A 22,844-nucleotide genomic window follows, 5' to 3' on the forward strand; every position below is an offset into this window, starting at 1 on the left:
CTCTCAGGACAGCTACGTCATGGTGGTTCGCAACAAGATAATAAAACCACAATATCAACAGCCACTAAAAACCTCCCTCCACCGCCCAGGATAACCCCATTCAGCTCAACCCTGTTAACCTGGCCCCAAGCCTCATGGTTGGTGTTAAAGTGTTCAGATATTTAGATGTTTGGAAGTTTGTTACAGATATGCATTAGTGCAATTCTCGGCCATGGTAGGTTCAATCTTAAGAGATCCCGTTATCGGTGGTCGATATATTGGGGCCCAGAGGAAAATAGGGGAAGTCTGCTGGTAGATGGCGTTCTCAGCTGGGGAAGGAGAATTAAATAACAACTCTGTCATGAAGACCACCTGAGTTTCAGAACTTTTGATTTAGCAACTTTAGGTTCAGCAGCACCTGCAGATTCAAATCCCCGACACTCTGCTGTCAACTGATATCTGTTCAACTGCTGCTCAACGATTCAAAGCCATGTTGGACTGCAGACGAGTGGGAGAATGCTAGGTCCCTTTGAGAGCTCCTTGTTTTGCAGCTAGCATGCACAAATTGGGCCGAACTGTAGCCGCTGCTTTTGCACGCCTTCTTTCACCATGAAGCAGTCAGCACAACCGCCATCGATGAATATTCAAGGCCGCAACCGAGTTAACTAGGGTCCTGCAAAAATCAGAAAGCCGGATCCATCCCCGTGGCCCACTGATTGGCAAGGCTCTCGCTGCCTTTTACAGAATGCTCTCACGGTCTTGTTTGGTGAGCGTATTGCTGCTTTTGAGCAGAAACTTCAAAAACGCACACCCATCGGTAGAAACGAATCAGGCCAGAGATGACTCGGTCTGGCTCTTCAAAGGCAGGGCTTTCCATACTCATGGAAGGCAGAACTGGTTAAGGCGCACTCGTTTTTACGGACAGTCTTGACCCAAGGGAACATGCTAGCCAGCAGCGATGACCAGCTCAGTGCTTTGCCAGGTTGAGGCACCAGATATAGCCAGGCAGGCACCAATGCTGGGAAGGAACATTATCTTAAGACTCTCTAGTAGTAGTTGTATTATTAGTTTCACTCTGTGTAAGATGGAACATGATAATTGACACCATACCGTTTCGTTTGACATTGTGGATGGAACTAGGCGTTACGGGAGGTGTCCAGCAATTGCCGAAAGTGACTGCCCCGTGCTCTCCACTTCCTATACTCTCTCCCCATTAGTTTCCTTTTCGAATGACATCATGTTGTGGTGTAGTTGAGGTTTCCCTCCCTGGCAAGCAGCAACAACTGAAGGGGAACAAGGGCAGGGGAACCCAGAGTGCTACAATTTTGCATCATGTCTTGCGACACCTCTTGGGAGGGAGACACGCAGGGTTGCTAATCCCGGCGGCTCCCACAACCGCTCGATCTGCCCCTCCTCCTGTAGTTGTGGAACGTTGCCTGGATTTCTATAGGCCATTTGCAGCTGTCACTCATTGGGAAGAAAATACAATACTTCTGCATGACCTGGTGAAGATCTTCCGGACCAGTGGCCACTCTGCTTCCCGCGCACTTTATTGTAGACTAGGGTTGCCAGGCAGGCACTGACAACGAGCAAGAAGGGCTTACTGGCAGGGGGGCCCTCACCAGCAACATAATGACCTTGCCAGTGATGCCCTGACATCACTTCCTGGCATACAGGAAGTTATATCAGCATATCAGTATGCAGCCAATGATCCGCCTTATTTCCTGCCTACCCACCCCTACCATCCCGCCAGCAGCCATGTTGTAGTCTAGTTCTGCATTTGACACTCAGAACATGTTAAAAGGAATGGAATTCGGGCCCGTGAAGCACTTTTCCATGTCCGTGGCGGAAGGGAATCCTGTCCTGTCTTCCTTTTCGGTTCATCCCCCTCCCCAAAGGGTTAGTCTCTACAAGCCTCCGTCGCTTGCTCCCTCTGAGCCGAAATAGGCGAGCACCCGAATCCATCATCCCTCTCTTCTCAAGGCCCGGGTTCTGTCTGCAGCTCCTCGCCTGTGGAAGTGTGTTTTTTGTGTGTCTGTTTGTGTTTGTGAGGCAGGACTGTAGACTGTTTGAGGGGGTATCTCCACCCAGCATAGTTTGGCATAGCACATTGCACCCTCCCACCAAGTTAACGCCATAGGGCTAAGGGATCCCTTCAGGACTCGTTCCCGTGGAGGAGGCCGAGCAGCTGAGAAGCTGCAGAGCGAACACGCCTGGCGGAGAGGCGCCTGTCAGAGCGCGACTTGTTGGAGGTGGGCCGCAGGCGTTGCACTCCCCGGCCGTGCTTGAGCCCTTTGCTCGGAGCCCTCTCCCCCTTCCCCTCTCCGAGGAAAGAATGACTAAATGTATAATCAGAGTGTGTGTTTTTTTGTATCCTTTGACAGCAAATGCAGCTGGATCCCCACAAGTTAGAAATCGGAGGAAAACTTGACCTGTTCAGCCGACCTCCCGCCCCTGGAGTGTTCCCAGGGTTCCATTATCCTCAGGATCTTGCGCGGCCTCTGTTTTCCACCACAGGTGAGGAGAAGGATTGTGTGTCTTTGATAATAATAATAATAATAATAATAATAATAATAATAATAATAATGATAATGATAATGATAATAGTAACAGCAATGGGCACAAGCACGGGTCAAAACTTAACTCCTCCCCAACTACGCTGCAAAATTCGGCAAGGACGAACACGTGTTTGGCAAGGTTTGCTTCGTCCTTGATCTATGGGATATAGAAAGTATGAAGGTTCTGGAGGGCTAAAAAGCCTCTGAGAGCCTTGTCCTGTGGAGCCAGAGAGAAATCACAGCACAAAACTACTGGGAGGATTAACTAGAGCCATTTGTGACACCTTCCCCTTCCCTCCATTGAAGTTTATAGGGAAATAACTCACGGAGCAGCGTGCAGGCTGCAAGCGAAATCGGACAAGGAGTTGGATTCTGATGCTTTCTGGCCCCAGGCCTTCATGTATTACAGCAAGTTAATTATCTGGTGCATTGGGAACATGCGCAGATCCAAGCTGTCCATGAGAACATCTCCCACTTTCCCTATTCTGTTTAAGCCCAGGGCACTCTCCCCTTCCTGATTTGTATTCCACGCGTAGCCCAAGAGAACGTTATCTCACATCCCAGCTGGACTAGGAGGCCGTCTCAAACTCCCTGGTGTCTCGGTCCTTTAGCACGGGGGTGGTCAACCTGTGGTCCTCCAGATGTTCATGGACTACAATTCCCATGAGCCCCTGCCAGCGTTTGCAGCCCAGAGGTTTTGCAGCCCAGCTTTGTGCAGTGGCTAAGAGGAGCGACCTCTAATCTGGAGAACTGGGTTTGATTCCCTGCTCTTCCTCCACATGCAGCCGGCTGGGTGACCTTGGTCCAGTCACAGTTCTGTCAGAGCTCTCTCAGCCTCGCCTGCCTCACAGGGTGTCTGATGTGAAGAGTGGAAAGGTAGACGATTGCCAGCTGCTATGAGACTCCTTCGGGTTTTAAAAAGCGGAGTGCTAAAAACAGCTCCTCTACTTTTCAGTCCCGACCCACGGATTGAGAAACCGAACTCTGTTCTTGTCTTATGTTTTGTGGTTCATAAACAAATGTCTCTGTCCCTTGGGCTGATAGAGAATCATGATCTCCAATTTGGGCCTTGCTGCCGGATATTTTTATGACGCCCCCTTATTTGTTCACATGAATTCCATGGATTCGCTTGAGAAGCCTGAGGGTTTTTCGGTCTTGAAAAACAGATCTGCAGGCCTCACAAGGTCCAGCGTTAGGACAAGCGAGGTTTTCCCCTATGCCTGGGATGGCCAGTGAAGGCCCTCGCGCTGGCTAAAGAGATTTATTAAAGGAGCCAAATTAATAGAAGCCTTTCATTTCGCACACACAAACACACATCCAGATAAATAACCCTGTTGCAACTCATCTGTGAGTATATTAATCACAGGAGTCATTGAACACTAAATCTCAATAAAAGTGGGCTATCAGGGAAGAGCAGGGTGAACAAACATGCAGCTGTTATGTGGAGATGAATAAATCTTTTCCTTTACAGTATCGGAGGGCCCCTCTCCTCACCTTATCGAAGCCCAAGTAGACTTGGTATGAATCATGGGTTCTGCCACTTTGCCTTGTTACTGCGAAAGACGTAAGGCCCGCCTGTCTCTGGGATGGATGATCGGCTCCCCGGCAAACATATTTAATAACTTCCTGACAGCCCACATCCGCTGTCCCCGGCTTTCTGCGGAGGATTTCTCCCTTCCGTCTCTCTTCCCTTCCTTTTCTGTTCTATTATCAGCCCCACGTAGTCAAGTTTGTAAGCCGTCTCCTTGGAAGAAACCCCCCATCCATTATACACCTTCTGAAATCCTAAAGGATTAGGGAGACGACAGCCTCCATCCATCTCGAGGCAGCCAAGCAAGTTGCGGTGTTTATAGATAACGCCGGGTCCCCTTAGCTGCGGCGTCTTGACTCTCTAAAGTTTCCCGGATTCGTTTTCTGGTTGCTTGGAGCTGGTTCGCTCAATCGCTTTCCGATCATCGCACGGTGCGGTCCGCTTCGGAGGGTCGGCTAGTGTGTTTTCAGAACGCATTCCCTGACGTCAAGGGATTTCTCGGTTGGCAAAATCATGAGGTTAAAGTTTCCACCGAGCAGAGAGGCATGGGAGTTCTGGGGTTATCTGCTGGGGCGGGAAGCAGAGGAGAGAGAGAAGCAAGATCCTGGGCCACATGGTTACTACCATGATATCTCAAATAATACCAGCATAGTATCAGAGGGAGGGGAAATTTCCCAGTCAGAATAGTTAAGTAGTGCAATCAGCTGACCAAGGAAGTGGTGAGCTCCCCGTCGCTTGAGGTCTTCAAGCAGCGGCTGGACAGAAACTTTTCCTGGGTGCTTGAGGCTGATCCTGCACTGAGTAGGGGGTGGGACTAGATGGCCTGGATGGCCCCTTCCAACTCTAGGATCCTATGATTCTACGTTGACGATGTAGTACCAATATTGGTCAGATATCAAACCAAATGACGTTTAGCGATGTCACCAGCCCTTGGTTAACTTGGGTGATTGTTGCTATTTTGATAGGATCCTTCTGTCACTCACTTCTTCCCCCCTTCTTCAACACTCCGTTTTTCCCCTCCCAAAACCTGGAGCAATTCACTGAACATCTGAACCTCATTTCCATCTTTGGGTTGCGTTGGCCGGCAATCTCTTACAGAATTTAAAACGTGTCCATCCAGATTACTAGATACATCCCCGTGTAGCACTTTAGCACACAGCTGTGTTGTTTGGAAGAGTCCTCCTTCGACAAATTGTCACCCTTAACCGGTGATGCTGTTGTCGATGGCGTTGGGAGGACACGGACATCCATATTTCAGGTGGAAGTGACCCAAACAAACACGAGTTAGGAGGAGATAGGTAAGACTGGAAAAGCTGCAGGGAAACAGATAATGCCCAAGGATAATCTGGATTATCAACCCCAGTGGATCATTTATCATTTGTCCATCCCCGGCTTTTTCACTTGAATATCAGATTCTGCCCGTTGCTGATAAAGAACGCTAGTTTGACTAGCCTCAGCATGAGCTGATAGCCTGCTTTATCCCACATGGCCAATGAACCCGAGCGTCCTTAGAGATGAGGAGTCACAGAGAGGAAAACCAAACTCAGTGCTTTGGTTCCAAAAAAAGGAGATTGGAAAAGAATGTGTGGCCATCTCCTGCTTCAGAGCTGTCTTTGCTTTTCCGCTAAGGCCTAGGCCAGGGGGAGTCAAACTGCGGCCCTCCAGAGGTCCATGTACTACAATTCCCATGAGCCCCTGCCAGCGAATGCTGGCAGGGGCTCATGGGAATTGTAGTACATGGACCTGTGGAAGGCCGCAGTTTGACTCCCCCTGGCCTAGGCTATGATCCTGTTTATTTCATGGCCTCGCACAACATGAAAAATTAAGGACAGGTGTATCCTAAAGGTGACAACAAACTGGCAGCTTTTGGAAGCAAGGCTCTGCCCCAAGATCGGTCTTGTGGCCCTTTTGTAAAGTGTGTTTGAAAGACTTTCCGGTGAGCGCCTTATGTGTTTCATTCAGGTGGCTTGATCTCAGGAGGTTTGAGGGGGGTTTCCTGTCCCACATTTGCTGTGTTTGCCTTACGTCTTTGTGACAGTACTTAGGGGTACTGAAAGGAGTTCTAGTAGGCAGGCTGAACCAGGGCCTGGGTGAGAAAACAGACGTGCAAAGAACACTGACTCCCTTTTGTCCACTGATGGGTCTCTGAACTGAGAGACATTTGCTTGCTCTGAACATCTGTACCCCACTTTCTCCCTTTATGGAGAATTCACGACAATGTGAAAATCAAGACACACAAGGAAAGAGAACCAGCCAGGTAACAGTAAAACCATATTAGCAAAAAAACAACAACAACAACAACAACAACACACAGTATGGTTTTAGAGGGTAGCTACTTCAGAACTATGTTGAGGCACTTCAGAACTCTTTCTCAGTACTCTACTTAAAATATTTTTTTTTTGTAACCTGCTTTTCACTACCCGAAGGCATCTCAAAGTGGCTGACAATCGCTTGTCCTTCTCCCCACAGCAGACACCTTGGGAGATAGGTGGGGCTGAGAGAGCTATGGGACAACCATGACAGGCCCAAGGTCATCAAGCAGGCCTCATGACTCTCAAAGCGTCCCGTGTGTCTCAAATTGCCTTCCCCTCCTCTCCCCACAAAAGACATCTTGTGAGGTAGGAGGGATGAGAGAGTTCTGAGGGAACTGTGACTGGCCCAAGGTCCTCCAGCTGGCTGCATGTGGAGGAGCAGGGAACCATAGGTTATAGGGAATTCTGTCTCTTCCCTGTTTCACCAGCCCAAAACCTGGTTGGGTCTAACCCTTTGCCTCCCACACAGCAGATAAATATTCCCCAGAGGATGTCTTCCTTCATGTACATTGAAAATACAATGTTTTTCCCCCTCTCCTGCGTCCCCAGGTTCTGCCCATCCCGCCACCACGCCGTTTGGACCCTCGCCTCACCATAGCAGTTTCCTGCCTACGAGCCACCTGGCAGGTAGGTGTAAGTAAACCCTACCTTTCACATTTATCAATCTGTTTAATATCGTGAATGTTCTGGTTTGCAGTGGCTCGACGGTGCTCCGAAACCCTGAAAGATTTGAGGAGCGTGCAGGGGCCTCACCCCGCCTAGGGATTGCTAAGCAACCGTCCGCAGACGCCTCCTGCGCAAGACGATCAGACAGAAACAATCCTCCTTAATTGCCATAATGTTAAGGCCATCTATTCCCTAAGCAGGCTCTGGCGCCTTTTGTCTCAGAGCGCTTGTTAGCCGCCTTTGGAGAATCTGCCAGTCTTCCCGAGAACCCCACAATAGCGACGTCTGTCATCCAAAACACAAACGCTGGGACAGAGGGCCCATTCGGACGGCAGAATCCCCTCTAATCTCCCCTTGTGTCGTGCCAGACGGCCTCGGCAGGGCTCAGGTTCAAGGAGCAGAAGAAAAGGGGCCTTGTTCCATCCGTGCAGAGGTGGTGTCCGAGTGACCTTTCTCCGGCTATGTACCCGTTTCCCAGCCTGAACGTTGGCTTCCGCCGGGCGGGAGGCAAACAAACCGAAAGCGTTTAAAAATCACCCCGAACAAAGGCAGGAATTCTCACGGTGTGTTCTCCAGACAATGCCGAGGTGGCTGATTGTTCATCGGGGTGGGCGACGGGTGGTTCCCCACCTGTGTTTTCTTACAGCCTCTGAACAAAGCGGGAGAGGCCATGGGTCAGTGGCGGGACATTGGCTTGGCGTGCTGAAGATCCCAGGCTCAATCCCCACTGTGCTCAGTTCAAAGGGTCAGGGGGCAGGTGATGTGAAGGACCTCTGACTGGGATCTTAGCCAACCGCTGCCAGTCTGAGTAGGCCAGGGGGTGGGCAAACTGGGGCTCTCCAGATGTCTATGGACTACAAGTCCCATGAGCCCCTGCCAGTGCTGGAGAAGACAATACACCCGGGGAGTAGACAACAATGACCTCGATGGACCGAGAGTCTCATCCAGTGTAAGGCGGCTTCACGTGTTAACGTTTGTGTTAAAAGGTAAGCATTTTGTCTTACCGCATCAGACTAAACGTCCAGACGGGACAGATTATTTATTTAGGTATTCGTACCCCACACTTCTTGCCAACGGGAACTCACATCATTCTCCGATCCTCCATTTTATCTTCAAATAATAAACCTGTGAACAGGGATTCCGGTCACCAAGGGGGAGCTGGGGGACCCCCCCCCCCCTGTTTTACAGCGCATCTCTAGGCGACAGAGATCAGTTCTCCTGGAGAAAATGGCCACTTTGCGGGGTGGACTCCGTAACGTTATTCTCCACCGAGGTCCCTCCCTGTTCCAAACTCCGCCCACCCCAAGCTCCACCCCCAAGTCTACAGGTATCTCCCAAACCAGATCTGGCAACCCTGTGAAACAGGTTAGGCTGAGAGAAAGTGACCGGCCCAAGGTCTCCCAGGAGGATCCTTGGCAGAACGGGGATGTGAACCTGGCTTTCCCAGATCCTATTTAGGATATTCCTGTGCCGCCTCTTCAGAGTCCTGCTCGAGGTGGCTCACCATTAAAACTGCATCACAATATTAAAAAAGAAGGCCCCACACTGGTTGCCGTGGCCCTTGCAAGCCCTAGGCATGGGAACTGTGTCCCCAACACCTGGTCACTGTAATTGAACCACCTCTGTATGGGGAAGTTCCCAGTCTCTCTAGGGTTGCCAGCTCCCTGAGGAACTCCTGTTTTGGTGTGGCTCCCCCCTCCCTACCTTCGGAGTTTGAGAAACTGGGCGAACTCCCTCCCCCCCAAAGAACAGCCAATCCTTGCCTGCCCTTTGCGCTCCCTTCCTCTCCCCTCACTGGCACCAGGAAGAGCTTCCAGCATGCTGACATAACCCAGAAGTGACATTGCAGAGCTGGGGCTGTCGAGGGCAGATGCTCTGGTTTGGGAGCAAAACTCTATGGTAAATTAGCTTAATTTCCCTAAAGTTTTCTCAAAAGCCAGAATGTTATCTCCTGACATCTCCGGGGTTGGGTTAGTATGGGGCTCCTGCAGCCAGGGTTGGGTTATCAGCACATCTGGGCGCTCCCAGACCGTGGCCCCCCGCCCCCGGGGCACTGCAAAGGTGACTAGCAATTCTAACTCTCTCACTTTCCTCCTCACAAAGCCAGCTTACTCCCTTGATAGGAGCAGCAATAGATCTGGTGGACGCCAATGAAGGAATTTGGTTCACGCTTAGTGCATGCTTCGATCATTGCTTTAATGACTGAGTGAGATTTGAACACAGGGCAGCCAGTGTTTTCTAACAGGGCCAAACAGGTCCCTGTTGCAGACGCTCAGACTTGTCCAGCCATTTAGGGTCGTCCTTCGTTGGTTCTAACTGCCACAGACGGCTCCTTCTCCCCGGAGTCTGCTTACTCCCACAGGGCTCCTTTGTTATTCCATCCTGCCATTTTGCAGCTGTGTCAGATTTTTGCTTCAGATCTGGGCCTATGCAGTGTGACTTAACACGCAGTCCCAAAGGGGGGGGGGGGTGATCAGTATATCAAAGGGCATTTCATGGCCCCCTGAGGTTTCTGCAGAGGCTGTAGCTTCTCCTGCCTGTTTGCCATGCAAAGATTTGGGGGGGGGGGGGGAGAGAATCACGTCAGAAATCGGTTTACGGTTTTCTGTTCCGCTGCCATTCCCGGCGGATCGTGTTTCGGCTCAGTAGCTGTGCCTGTCCTTTTGGCTCTCCGGGCTGTTAAACGTCCAGGTTTCCCTCTCGCTTTGGCACGCCTGGAGCTTAGCCCCAGCACCTGTTTTATGGAGTAAAGTGTTCAAAATCCCTTTTCCATTTTTAACATGCTGGGAATTTTGTGCGCAAAGAACCTTGCAATGAGAAGGATCAGCTTAAAGTCTGGCCTAATCCTACTTGGATTCAGACTATTTATATTGAAGAAGAAAAAAAAAAGGAAAAGGGGGCGGGAGGGAAGGAGAGCGAAGGGGGAGGGTTGGAGGGGGCTCATTTCGTTCTCCTTCATTCTTGGCTCGACGCCGCCGGCTAAAACCCTGTTTGCCTTTCCAGATCCATTTAGCAGGTCAAGCACCTTCAGCGGCCTTGGGAACTTAGGCAGCAATGCCTTTGGAGGATTAGGCAGTCATACTCTGAGTAAGTACTGGCTGGGTCACGGCAGACAAACCTCCGTTCTGGAGAAACCCCACGCTCACATTGAGAGCAGCTGCTGGTGGTTTTATTTAAACTTGAAAACAAAACGCCAAAAAAACTCTCTAATTCCTAACCTCCATCCTCCTTTTTGGGGAAAAACAAAACACTGCACCTAAGCGTTCCAGGTCTCTGTGGCGGGAGCTTTTCTGAGGGTTACTCTTCCTCCTTCCCCCACTGCGGGGCGGGCCGTGGCTCGGTGGCAGAGTCTCTGCTTGGCATGCAGGGGAGAAGCAAGGAAACGGGACACGGCTGCATGAGGAGGCCACCAAGGGCCCGATGCATCCTTTGTGCACTTCACTTGAAGTCTGGTTCCTGAGAGAGAAACAGAGGGGGTAAGGGTTTTCCCTTACCCAAATCCATGTGCAAGGCACTTTAAACAGCTCAAGGATGTAACGGAGACTGGGGCTTTGGCTTGACTGCAGGCGCAGCCCGAGCCACTGAAGAAAGATTCCTGAAAACAAAATAAATCCGGAGTTTGTTCTGGCTGGGCTCCAGAGAACAGGAAAAGTTTTGAGAGTTTTTGTTTTTTCATCAACTTAGTAGCCTCCTCACGCAGGCGTTCCCTGTTTCCTTGCTTACTGCTGACCTGTGTTGCTGCCTTGTATTTGGCACACAGAAGATCGCAGGTTCAACCCCCAGCACCTCCGGCTGAAAGGACCAGGTAGTAAGTAGGTGATGAGAAAGACCCTTCTGGCTGGTACCCGGTGGAACCGCCGCTGGTCTGAGGAGGCGCTACTGACGATGACGGACCGACGGTTCTGATTCAGTACAAGGCATCTTCCCCTCCCTTGTTGAGAGATGGCCCACTTAACATCTTAGTTCCTTTTCCGTCCCTTTGGTCTTCTTCTCGGGACTGATTCCGAAAGGTGTGAGGTTGTGCTCTATGAATCTAAAAATGTAATATTGGAACTGTACATGGTTTGTCTTGACAAGAAGCCTCGGTAATGTCCACCAAAGGATTCCCAGTCTGGTTGACTTGAATAATATCAATTCACTTGGTGGGTGGGGAGAGCAGAGAGATGAATTTCATCCCCCCTGACTTGCTCTGTGGTGTTGTTCATGACAACCTGGTAGCTCCAGGACCAGATGTTTCAGTCCTGGGAATTGCACTGTCGGTCGTAACCTCCCAGTTTTGCATTAGAGCCACTGGCTGGGTTAGAACCCAGATGTAGGATGTTACAGCTCTTAAGTCTCCAAGATGCAAGCCAACCCCTTCCCAACAAACTCTATGCAGTTAGAAGAAAGCACAGTAAAAAAATCTCCACAATGGCTTCACAAAAACCTCCACAATCGCACATCAAGGTGAGCCCAAGTTATTTGAGTTCCTGTGGTCCAGATTTATGTATCCCTGACCACCGTTGTGCCTCACAAGAGGGCCTTCCAAAAACGTAAATGGAAGGCACCATCACGCAATGAGATTTGCAAAGTCTCGTTGAAAGGACTTGTTGACTTGGGCCAACCTTTCAGGGAGAACAGCCTGCTGGGCGGGGGACTCCTTATGTTTGGACCAGGCTTTAAAAAGACAACTTGCTAACCCTTCATAAACAAAGTTGGGGGTGATAAAAGGAACCATCATCACATGCACATCTCTGGGACAGCAGAACCACACAAACTGTCACCAGGGAATGTCACTCTGCATACTGTCACGTAATCACCAAAAGGGGCTGTTGGATTCAGTTCTATCTCACAGGCCTAGCAAAGTAGCCCTTTTTCCAAACCAAAGTGACCCAACTGTATTGGCAAGCCAGAGGCCAGGGGAGCGAATTGCTACATTCAGGCTTAGTCCGTTCACCCCAAAAATCAAAGACTTCAATCACCGCTTCCCACAGCAGGTGGCTGATTGTTTTAAACTAGCCACTTTCTCTTTGTTCATGTCCGTGGTGGGGAGTGATAACAGTGCCAGTTTAACCACAGATGTCACAGTGGGGGGAACTGGGTGATTTGGGAGTCGGCTCTTATCTTCAGAGCGAACGGCCTCATTACTTCCACAAAGTCACTCAGATCTGGAGTTAGCTTTTTTCTTCTTCCCGGGACTTGAAACGGCGGCCATTTTATTCCCCGGTTATCAGAGCTCTCCTGCTATTAGCGTTTTTTAAGTGTCTTCCCCCCCTTCCCCGCTTCCAGCCTTGAAAGGAAAGCTGTGCTGGTAATTGGCTCTTTTTTGCTGAACCGATGTGGGCCAGTACCACTTTCGTTCAAAGGGGAGGGGACAGCGAATGAACCAGGCCTTTCCCTTTTGTTCCCGATTCCAGGCCACAACAGCATCTTCGCCCACAAAGAGGGGCCGAACGTCCAGAGCTTTAACAATCCACACGAGCCGTGGAACAGACTCCACCGGACTCCGCCGTCGTTCCCGACCCCCCCTCAGTGGCCCAAACCCAGCGACTCCGAACGGAGCTCCTCGGTGACAAATCACGACAGAGACCGGGAGTCAGAAAAGAGGGAACTTCCCACAAGCAAAGAGGACAGAGACAAAGAGAGGTGAGTGTGAAGGATTTCATGCTTCAGGGAAAGTCATGTGGTATCTTTAGAGCAGAGGTGGGCAAAGTGTGGCTCTCCAGATGTCCGTGGACTACAATTCCCATGTGCTGACAGAGGCTCATGGGAATTGTAGTCCATGGACATCTGGATTGCCACACTTTGCCCACCCCTTAGACCAGTGGTTCTCAACCTGGGGGTCAGGACCCCTTTGGGGGTCGAACAACCCTTTCATGGATCGCGGCAGGGCAAGCAGCTTGGCTGGGGGGGCGCCATCCACACAACAGCCTTGCAGGGTAGATCAAGATAGAGCATTTGTCTGTCTGAAACAGCGGAACAGAGCGAGATCGGCATGGTGGGACAAGATGCAGAATTGAACTGAGAAACCCTGGGGGGAAAAAACATTTATATACAATCCTGAACAATGGATCTTCACGCCATTGGTCAGTTTCGGTTTGATTTCTGTGAAAGAACCCTTGCATAATTTTACGGTTGAGGGTCACCACAACATGAAGAACTGTCTTTAAGGGTCGCGGCATTAGGAAGGTTGGGAACCGCTGCCTTAGACTGAGAGTGTTTATAAATCATTAGTACGATTCTCTTATTGCAAGCATTACTTGGTTAAGCTATTCTACAAAGCATAAAGCCACCCTGAGACTGTTTTCTTGAGAGGGGCAGCCTAAAAACCCAATAAATAAATATATAAAATTGGGCCAAGTGTCCTATTTCAGGCGCAGTTTTCTTTTTTCACATTATGGTTCTTTCAGGCATTTGGCATTCATTGTTCTCGGTCATTCCAACAGGCTTCTAAAGACGCTGGCTTTTCTATGGAAAAGAACCAGCCGTTTCCTCTACTTACAACAAGGGCATTGCTGACAATGTGTAACTAGACCTGTCATAAGTTGGGAGCACGCTAACCATATGATAATCTTTTCCTCCAGGGATCTTTTGGATAAAAACAGGCATTCCAACAGATCCTCACCAGCTTCGGCTCCTGTGACCCACCAGATCAGCAACCTCATCCGTAGCAACAGCCTGACCTCCAGCGATCCCACCCGACAAGTAGGACTCGGTGACAGAGAAAGATCTAAAGAACCAGAGAGAGACATTCCTGACCGGCTGAGGGACCCTCCTCCGATCGTGGAGCACAAGATCAAAGAAAGCCGCTCTCCGGTGAAAGAACCACCAAGCCATGACAAGAGAACCTCAGAGGACAACGCAAAGCCCGTCATTCAGTCTGTATCTCCCTACAGCAAACCTGCACTGAGCGAGAGCTTGAAACTCAGCAATCTCATGAACAAGGACATTGAAAGAAAGCCAGAGCTTCCAACTGACCTGCAGAAGATAAAGAACGACATCAAGGTCAAAGAGGAGCGCAAGGAGGACGGGGACGTGTTGGTTGTGAGCTCAGAACCTTCACAGCATTCCAGAACTGTCGAGCACCCACCCCCACCTTCCCTGCACGGGCTACCATTGCCCCATACTATGGCCGCCACAATGCCTATCTCCATGGGCAGCGTCCATCAGATGAACAACATGAATGTCCTGGACCGAAGCAGAATGATGACCCCATTAATGGGCATGAATCCCTTGACGGGCAGGGAGAGGCTGCCCCACCATGGATTTTCTTGGGACCCAGTGAGGGACCCGCTACGAGACGCCTATCGGAGCCTAGACCTGCATCGTCGGATGGACTTCCAGCTCCGAGCAGATCCCATCCACAGGTTCCCCACCACGTCCGGCTTCTACGACCACGAGCGTTCTTACCGAGACAGAGAGCCCCACGACTATAACCACGAGAACCTTCTCGAAGCGCGGCGGGAGCAGGAGAGGCTCCGACAAGTGGAGGAGAGGGAGCGGTTGCACTTACGGGAAGAACTGGAGCGGGCCAGGATGCAGCACTTGCACCCGTCTCCGATGGAAAGTCACTTGGCCCACGTGCCGTCCTTCATGCCACATCTTGGCGGGATGCATTACCCCAGACTCAGCCCCTCCGCAGCCATGCACAACGGGATCCTAAACAGAAACCCTCCTACAGCAGCTTTGAGTGCCCCGCCCCCTTTGGTACCGGCCAGTAGTACAAGACCTTCCTCTCCCCGCCGGACTACTCCACTTACAAACTCAGAATCAAGAGACTATTCTCCTTCTAGGAACCCCAAAGAAGTTGAGGCGCGATAATCCCTAACACACAGGATGAATTTTAAAACTCGCCTGTAAATATAGGAGGAGGGGAGGAAAAAAATACCTTTAAAAATGCACTGCTGTAAACCTTTTTTTTTTAAAAAAAAAGACTGTAAAATTTGTAGAAATTAAGCACAGTTCCATAAATAATTTGGGGGTGGGATGGGGGAAGGGTCATAGGCTACAAACCTGCCAACCAGTTGGTTGTTGAAAATGGAAATTTAATATATAGGTCTTGATTTTTTTGTTTGTTTTGTTTTGTTGGGTTTTTCTTTCTTCTCTCTCTTTTTTTTTTCCCGCATCTGTACCGAGTTAAATTACCAAGTTTGTACATTTTTTCCCAAATGTGAGAAATGTTTTTAATGAATTTGTATTTTTTTTAATTTTCTGCTCTTTATTCACTTAAAGAAAAGCATTTGTTTTGAGTTTCAGTTTAATGGCCTCAGATCCTTAAGTAAATCAAAAAGTCACCCAGGGTTTCTCAGAAGTATTATTTATGGAAATACTGCAGTTTCTTACAGTCCACTGTGAGGTTCCCGAATTGAGGCCGGTCACTACTCTTCCTTGGTACTTTGGAACTGAAGTTACAGATATATATTAAAATAATAATAATAATAATAATAATGTACAAAACCTATGTTTGTTTTTTGCCTTATATTATGAAGAAATGAGAATTTTTTTGACTTCTTGTTTTAAATGACAAAAAAAAAAAAGAAAACCCTATGTAAATATTCTGTTAATATAAATGTACACCAATATTGAATTCTTAACATAGGTAGACTTTATAAAAAATGGTTTCTAGAACCACTCTTCTGGTTATTTGTTAATATTATTCCGACACATCCTTGTCACTTCTTGAGAAAAAAAAATCTATATATTAAAAAAACCCCAAGAGCAGATTGTGGCATACGGCTTTCCCCTAAGCAGACAGGTGCTGGAGGATGGGTGGGCAGGAGGGGAAGGAAAACAGATACAGCCCCCCCCCACACACACACAAAACTGAACAAAAAACCTATTTGGAAAGAAAATGGCAGTAGTTTGGATGGAGAAAGAAAAGGGACCTCCTGTGTGATTAAGCAAGCAAACCTGAGAAAGGGGACAGTGCCTTCAGTTGGGTTCCTTCGTACAGTCCAAAAAGGAGAAGGACAGCATGTAGATTAACTGTCATTGCATACATGGAACTGATACCACTCCGTATCTGTTCCCATTCTCCCCGCCCCAGGTCTTTCATCCAGGTGGGCAGGCAGACACCCCCATCGGCTCAATTCTCCCTCCTCCTCTTAAAAAACATATACAGGTATAATAAGAGGGACGGGGGGAGGGGATGTCAAGTGGTTAATTAAACAAGATATATCACATCCTCCATCATTTCCAAATGCTCATTCCCGGCCAATGTATGTTTCAGGGGAAACGCTGCCTTGAACTGGGATTCGTTCGTTTATCTTTGGCCGTCTTAAATCTGATATCTGTTTTTCCTTTTGGGATGTAAATCTCCCAGCTGCCACAAGCCACCTGATGGTGCACCAAACCCGCTGGATAGTCTGCAGCCGCCAGCTCTCCCCCCCCCCCCCAAACAGCAGACAGGTAGAACTGACAGAGGAACCATGCGTGTAGAATTGGGGGGTCCCCTGCATTCATGTACAAGAGAGCAGCCTCCTTTCATCTGTGTATCGTCCCCAGCTTGAGAGGTATCTATGTATTGACATTCTGTACCATCCTTCTTTTTTCCCCTCCGGCATTCATGTTTTTACATTATTCTGGGTTTCTGCTCTCCAGTTAACTTAAACATCTGCTAATATTTTCTTTCTTTGGATTTCTGTATTTCTTTCCCTTTCTCTACAACCCCCCCTCTCCCCCCCCCCCACATTCCCTGTAATTTTAAACATTTGGTTTCTTTGTAGATCATTGGAGATAAATACAGCATTGATTTTGGATGAAAAAGGTAGTTAAGTGTTTGTGTGTCAGATCTGGCCACAGCCTGGGAGGGAGAGGGGGGAGAGTAAATGGTTTATTGATAAACGTGCTCAGCCTGTTAACGGTGATAAAATCTTTGGCAAATTCGGAAGGCCCATGCACCGTTAAATAGCCAGGGGGCTCAGTCAGAGGGGACTCTTTGTTGTGAGCTACATATAGTTCAAGCCTGTGAAACAACAGAAAAGAAGGGAAAACCAAAAAGAGGTGAGAACCAAAGAGGCTCAGGGTATAAGAAGTATTAAAAATACATAGCCAGTGTGGTGTATTGGTTAAGAGCAGCAGCTTCTAACCTGGTGAACTGGGTGTGCTTTCCTGGTCCTCTGCACACAGCCAGCTGGGTGACCTTGGGCCAGCTGCAGTCCTGATAGTGCTGTTCTCACAGGGCCATCCTGTCAAAGCTCTCACAGCCTCACCTGCTTCTCGGGGTGTCTGTTCTGGGGAGAGGAAGGGGAAGCCGCCTTGAGAACTCTTTGGGCAGTGAAAAGTGGGGTAGAAAAACCAATTATTCTAAACAAACAATTCATTAAACAGAGCTCAAGAAACATAAAGATATTATTTAAAAACCATTAAAAGGGAACACAAATTTTTCCTATAAGTCACAAACATATCCATTGAACAGGTACACTGTAAGTAGGTTCAAGCTTTTTGTACTTCTGAAGCAGGCCTAAAGATTAAGCACCAGAGATTTGTAATTCAGCTCGGGGAGAAAGGTATTCAATAGAGGGAGCAATGACTCAACTAGGATGGCTTGGCCTAGGCCAATCTCAGCAGCTATCAGAAACTAAACAGGATCAGCCCTGGTTAATACATGGATGAGAGACCACCAAGAGATTCCAGGGTTGTTATACAGAGGGAGGCCATCGCCTACAACCTCTGAATGCCACCATTAGTGCCTCAACAGGGAACAATTATGCGAAAATAAAAATGGAGGAAATAGATGTATTAGAATACCATCTGCAGCAAATGTTACAGATTTGGGTGGGGGAGCATGGCACCTGGATGGAAAGAACAATGTGTTTTCCCTTTTGCTACGGATAGCAGAATCTCATTTGAGGGATCCATTAAAAATTGATAACCAGACATAGTTGCGGATTTTAGATGTTCACATAAATGATCTTTATTGCCCACCCCACACTCACTTCAAAACATGCCGCGCCCAAGGCTGAGGTACCTGCATGGCATCAGTATTGAAAGCCTTCGCTGCAGTTTAAGCTCTGTGAAATCCTGCGGCTCTACTTCAGGGGTAATCAAACTGCGGCCCTCCAGATGTCCATGGACTACAATTCCCATGAACCCCTGCCACCATTTGCTGGCAGGGGCTCATGGGGATTGTAGTCCATGGACATCTGGAGGGCCGCAGTTTGACTGCCCCTGCTCTACATACTAGACTAGTTCGTTCAGATTAAAACCATCACCGGGGGAGGGGGGTCCCCTCTCCCCATGCCTGGAACTCACTTTATATAGGTGGGGTCTGCCACATATCATCACCCACCCAGGGAGTTCATTTCTTTCATCTGTAAGAAAACTAGAGTCAGGATAGGACATGGTAGCGTGCTCTTTTCACATTTGGACCAGCAAGGAAGGAGACCAGTCGGTGCGGCAGATTTATCCACGCCTCTAATGGAAAAAGACAACCACAGGGCGTGTCTGCCCTCCCTGCCACAATTACGATTTTGCTACTTTACGATTTTGACATTATAACTGAGCTTCCTCTAGCGCACTGCAAAAAAACGTTAGCTGGGCTGCAGAGAGGCCAAGTAAAAGATATAATTTTGCCAGGATTCAGGGAGCAGGGTTTGGGCTTTGATCCAAGTTGCACGGATTGAGAAGGTCTTCTAAGCATCCCTGGAAACTCCACATCGTGAATCTCGCCATAAAACCTTGATATGGGCTCTGCTCATGGGAATGGAAGTCTGAAAAAGTCAAACGGGTCACGGCTGTGACTTTGTGGTAGGGTCCTTCCGTCGCATGCGGGAAATCCCAGATTGGAGCTCCAGGACCGCCACTTAAAAGGATCCAATAGTATGTCCTGTTGGAAGACTTCTATCCAAGGCCATGGAAAAATGCTATCAGTCAGAATAGACAACTGTGCCCTTGACAGACCAACAGATTCGATATAAGGCAATTACCTGTGTGTCTTACCTGTTTAAGTCACTCCCTTTTCATTTGACCAGTAGATTTCCCTTCTTGCATCTGAGTTGCTCCTACAGAAAGGAAGAACGAGAAGATTTTCTAGAAAATTATGACACTACCAGAGGTTTTAATGCAATTTAAGACAGTATTCCTAAAGCACATAAGCAGAAGCCAGTTCATCTCACAATTTGGAAACGGACTGAAAAAATGAGTCTGTAAAGATGCATACTTCAATGGACATGCTTTTGCCTTTAAGGGGAGACTTTCGAGGCAGGGGGGGAAGGGGATTATAGCCTCTTAAATTTGCACTGATGAATGCACAGCTACTGAAATTTCCCCTTCTGTACAAAGGCCAAGGAATCTGATTGGCTTAGCTTGGATGACTGTGCAGGCTGCAGGTTGTTTCATTATGGCCCCAGGGCTGCAGGCATTCCTTCCTTCCCACCTTTCCTTCCTTCCCACCCAAACCCAAGCTGCTGCCGGATGACTGGCTGGAGGGTTGTGGGGTGGGGTGGGAAAATACAGGGATGCAACGCCAGCTGTGGTGCCACATCACTTCTGGCTAAAAAACCCTGAATTAACAGGGTTAAATAAAAAAAAACCCTGAATTAACAGCTAGGAAACTGGTAAAACTACAAAATTTCTGATAATTCCTAGAGCTACCATGTGTGGCACCCATTTTGTGGCTGATGCCTCTTCCTGGGGTAGCCATTTTGTGGTGGGACCCGCTGCCCTGTGTTAGAATTCCAAATGTGCCTGCAGCCTACATTTTTTATGCCACTATTTGAAGCTGTGATGGACGAGGGCAAGGCGAGGTATCCTTTCCCAGGTGTGGGGGGGAAATGAGAGCCCTGTAATGGCCAGCAACTAAAACAGCCACTTTGAGGATAATGTGTCTGTGTTTATTTATTTAATGTATTTATTTATTGTATTTATAGCCTGCTGCTCTCAAAAATCGGCTCACAGCAGGTCACATGCAAAAAACTCCATACGGTAAAATTAAATGCAGTAAAATTCAATAAACACCCCCCCCCCATTAAAACCCAATCACAAAACACAAAAATGGCAAAAATCAGCTCTTCGCCCGGACATGAACTTTGCTTCTGCAGTACCCTCTCTCAATATAGAATGAACCAAATGCATCACGCAGGGTCTCCCCCCGCCCCCGCCCCCCCAGACAGGATTTTGGCAGGCCAAGCAGTTCTCCCCTGGCATCTGCACCAGTTTGGCCTGAGCCGTCCTGAAGGAAATCAGAGAACGTCAGAAGCCGTTGCCCTAACTGACGTCCCAGCCCTGTAAAGCTGCCACAATCAATATTGTATCAGGAATACACCGTTTCTAGTAACTCTCAGTATTGCAGGGGAAACAGGGCAGGGGGGATGACAAGATGAAATTACAGACTTCCATTTCAGAACATAATGGGAAATCCAAACAGTGGTCGGAGACCTTAACTGAAGAGGCTGGGGGCGGAAGCAGAAAGGGAAGCATTCTGGCAAACCAGCAGTTTTAAGAAAAAGGAGTTTCCGTCTGTGCCTTCTGACACCCCCTGTGGGAAGTGCACGGATACGTAATCTGGGATGATGGCAGAGTCATCGCCCGTGCTTGAGAAGCAAGGGCCATCGCCTCCTGAAAGACTCTTCTGTTCCATTGGGCTCCTCAGAAAATTGTAATGCCACCTTTTTCTTTCTTGTGCTTTAAGTCCCAAACCAAAACTACCATTTCCTGTCAAGGAAGTTAGTTTTCACAGGAGCAGGGTCGCCAGCCCCACATCTGCAAATCCTAAGAGGTTTCGTGGGGCAGAGCCTGAAGATAAGGAATTGTTGTAGGCACTGTGATGTCACTTCCATGTAGTCACCCAGAAGTGATGTCACAGCCTCCAACGTGCTCTAGACACCCCCCAAATCTCAAGAGGAGTTGGGTTTTTGTACCCTGCTTTTTATTACCTGAAGAAGACCCAAAGCGGCTGAAAATTGCCTTCCCTTTCTCTCTCCCTGTGAGGTAGGTGGGGCTGAGAGCTCTGAAAGAACTGTGATGGGTCTAAGTGCAATAACCTATTGGTTTCAAAACACAACAGAAGGACAAGGGGAGACACCTGATGCGGGACCTTCAGGCAGCAGTTTACTCTGGGGCCAGCAAGCACAGAGGATCAGCCGGCGGAAAACTGTCTGCTACGCTCCAAAGAGATCAGATGATGCAGGAGTAGCAAAGGTGGAGGGGACAAATGGCAGGCGGAACTCAGTCCCCTTCCCTTCCTCTCCCCAAAACAGATATCTTGTGAGGCAGTTGGGGTTGCGAGCTCTAAGAGAACTGTGATGGTTTTTGTAGTCAGAAAGAAAAAAAATGAGGAAATGGTGTCAAAGACTAAGAGCTCCTAGAACATCATCCAGAGTGACCTAGCAGCCAATGAGAGATTGCCCTTCCACCCAGATGTGATGTCACTTCAGGGTGACGCTCTAGGAAATTCACCCAACTTCTATAGCAAAGACCACAGAGATCGGGAGAATTTAGCATGGAGAAAGTGATGCCCCTCCCCACAAAATTCCAAGTCCTTTGCAGAAGCAGGGCCGAAAAATCTCTCCATAGATTCAGGGGCCAGTTTACTCCCATGGCTCCAAGCGATGACCCTTAAGAGCTTTGCTAGATAAACGGTTGTTCTTCCGGAAAGGAAGCAGAGGTCCCCTCTTCTTCCCCTCCTCCCCCTTTCCTGGGCATAAACCATTCAACGCCGGATCACGTTGTTGCCCTGTGACCATCGTCCTCCTCTTTTGACTGGCTGAAAGGCTCGATCTTTTGGAGCACCTGCGGGAGATGACAGGGACAGCTTGGCTTTGCCCAGCAGTCCCTGGGAACTGTGTCGCCGTGGTGGCGAGCGACCGGCTTCCTGACAAGCGTCACAAGGATTAGGAGTCAAGCAAGCTCCTTGAGAACACGCTCTCAGCTCGGCTGTCAACACCCTGCCTTTATGTATATGATTCCCTCTCCCTTTTTTTAAAAAAGCCAAGACAAGGAACAGTTACTGGAGGCAGCGGCCAATAAAAACCCATAGTGCTCGCTGCGTGGAGAAAGGGGGGGAGAGACATAATGGAAAGAGGCATGCTTTGGGGAGGGAATTGCCTGCCAAACCCTATTTCAGGCCAGTGCATTGCCTCTGAGGCCTTGTTAACTAGATATCGATGGGCAGCGTGGGAGGGGAGAGCCTCGTTTTATGGTCAGAGAGCCACTAGGTGTCACAGGAAGGGGGATACACCATTCAGGGAGTTGGCTCCTCCTCCCCCAGCCACGCTGTTATAAACAACCCAGTTGTCTCATCTCCCTTTCACGTTTTTTCCCCTCTCGAGACTGCTGCCATTTTAAGGCCTTCTGAACAGCTGAGACGGCTATGCCCCGTCTCCCCCCCCCACACACACACCGGCCGCTGTTAAACCATAGAGTTTGGGTGAATCCTAGAGCATTGTGCTGACCTAAAGTCGTCATGGTGCTGGTGTGCGACCAATCAGGAGCCTGTTCTCACTGCTGCCCCGCCCACAATCCCTCAATGGCCAGCAGTAGGGGAGGTTAACATAAAACAGAAATAATACAGATAATTTTGTTTAACAATAATGCAGCAAGAACAACAGGCAACATAGTAGAACAAGACAACAGAAATAATACAGATATGTTTGTTTAACAATAATGCAGCAATAACAGCAAACAACATAGTAGAACAATGCAAAAATATGGAGAACAGTAAATTAACACATACCGGTAGCCCAGTGGGATGGGCAGAATTGTAGTGTGGGCCATAGGAGGGAGGCTGGGGGGCGGGGGGCGTGGGAAGTGGTGGTTCAGGTCGACCTCAACGAAATACCTGGCGGAGGAGCTCCCTTTTGCAGGCCCTGCGGAAGTTCC

At 48.9% G+C, this 22,844-nt stretch overlaps 1 protein-coding gene across 27 annotated transcripts in view; it reads left to right on the plus strand.

The window, feature by feature from the left end:
• Positions 1 to 15,482, plus strand: part of FBRSL1 (fibrosin like 1) — a 668,249-nt gene extending 652,767 nt beyond the window's left edge. For 18 of the 27 annotated variants that reach the window (XM_077309268.1, XM_077309269.1, XM_077309248.1 and 15 more), the window contains 5 exons: positions 2,364 to 2,496; positions 6,930 to 7,013; positions 10,050 to 10,133; positions 12,443 to 12,671; positions 13,610 to 15,482. In XM_077309268.1, the coding sequence (XP_077165383.1) occupies positions 2,364 to 2,496; positions 6,930 to 7,013; positions 10,050 to 10,133; positions 12,443 to 12,671; positions 13,610 to 14,846 (1,767 nt within the window). In that variant the 3' untranslated portion in view covers positions 14,847 to 15,482. The remainder of the gene's footprint in view (positions 1 to 2,363; positions 2,497 to 6,929; positions 7,014 to 10,049; positions 10,134 to 12,442; positions 12,672 to 13,609) is intronic. The other 9 variants (XM_077309250.1, XM_077309258.1, XM_077309262.1 and 6 more) reach the window with 3 other exon arrangements.
• Positions 15,483 to 22,844: the final 7,362 nt, after the last annotated feature.

Source organism: Paroedura picta, chromosome 13 (genome assembly GCF_049243985.1).
Source record: "Paroedura picta isolate Pp20150507F chromosome 13, Ppicta_v3.0, whole genome shotgun sequence".
NCBI classification, from domain to species: Eukaryota; Metazoa; Chordata; class Lepidosauria; order Squamata; family Gekkonidae; genus Paroedura; species Paroedura picta.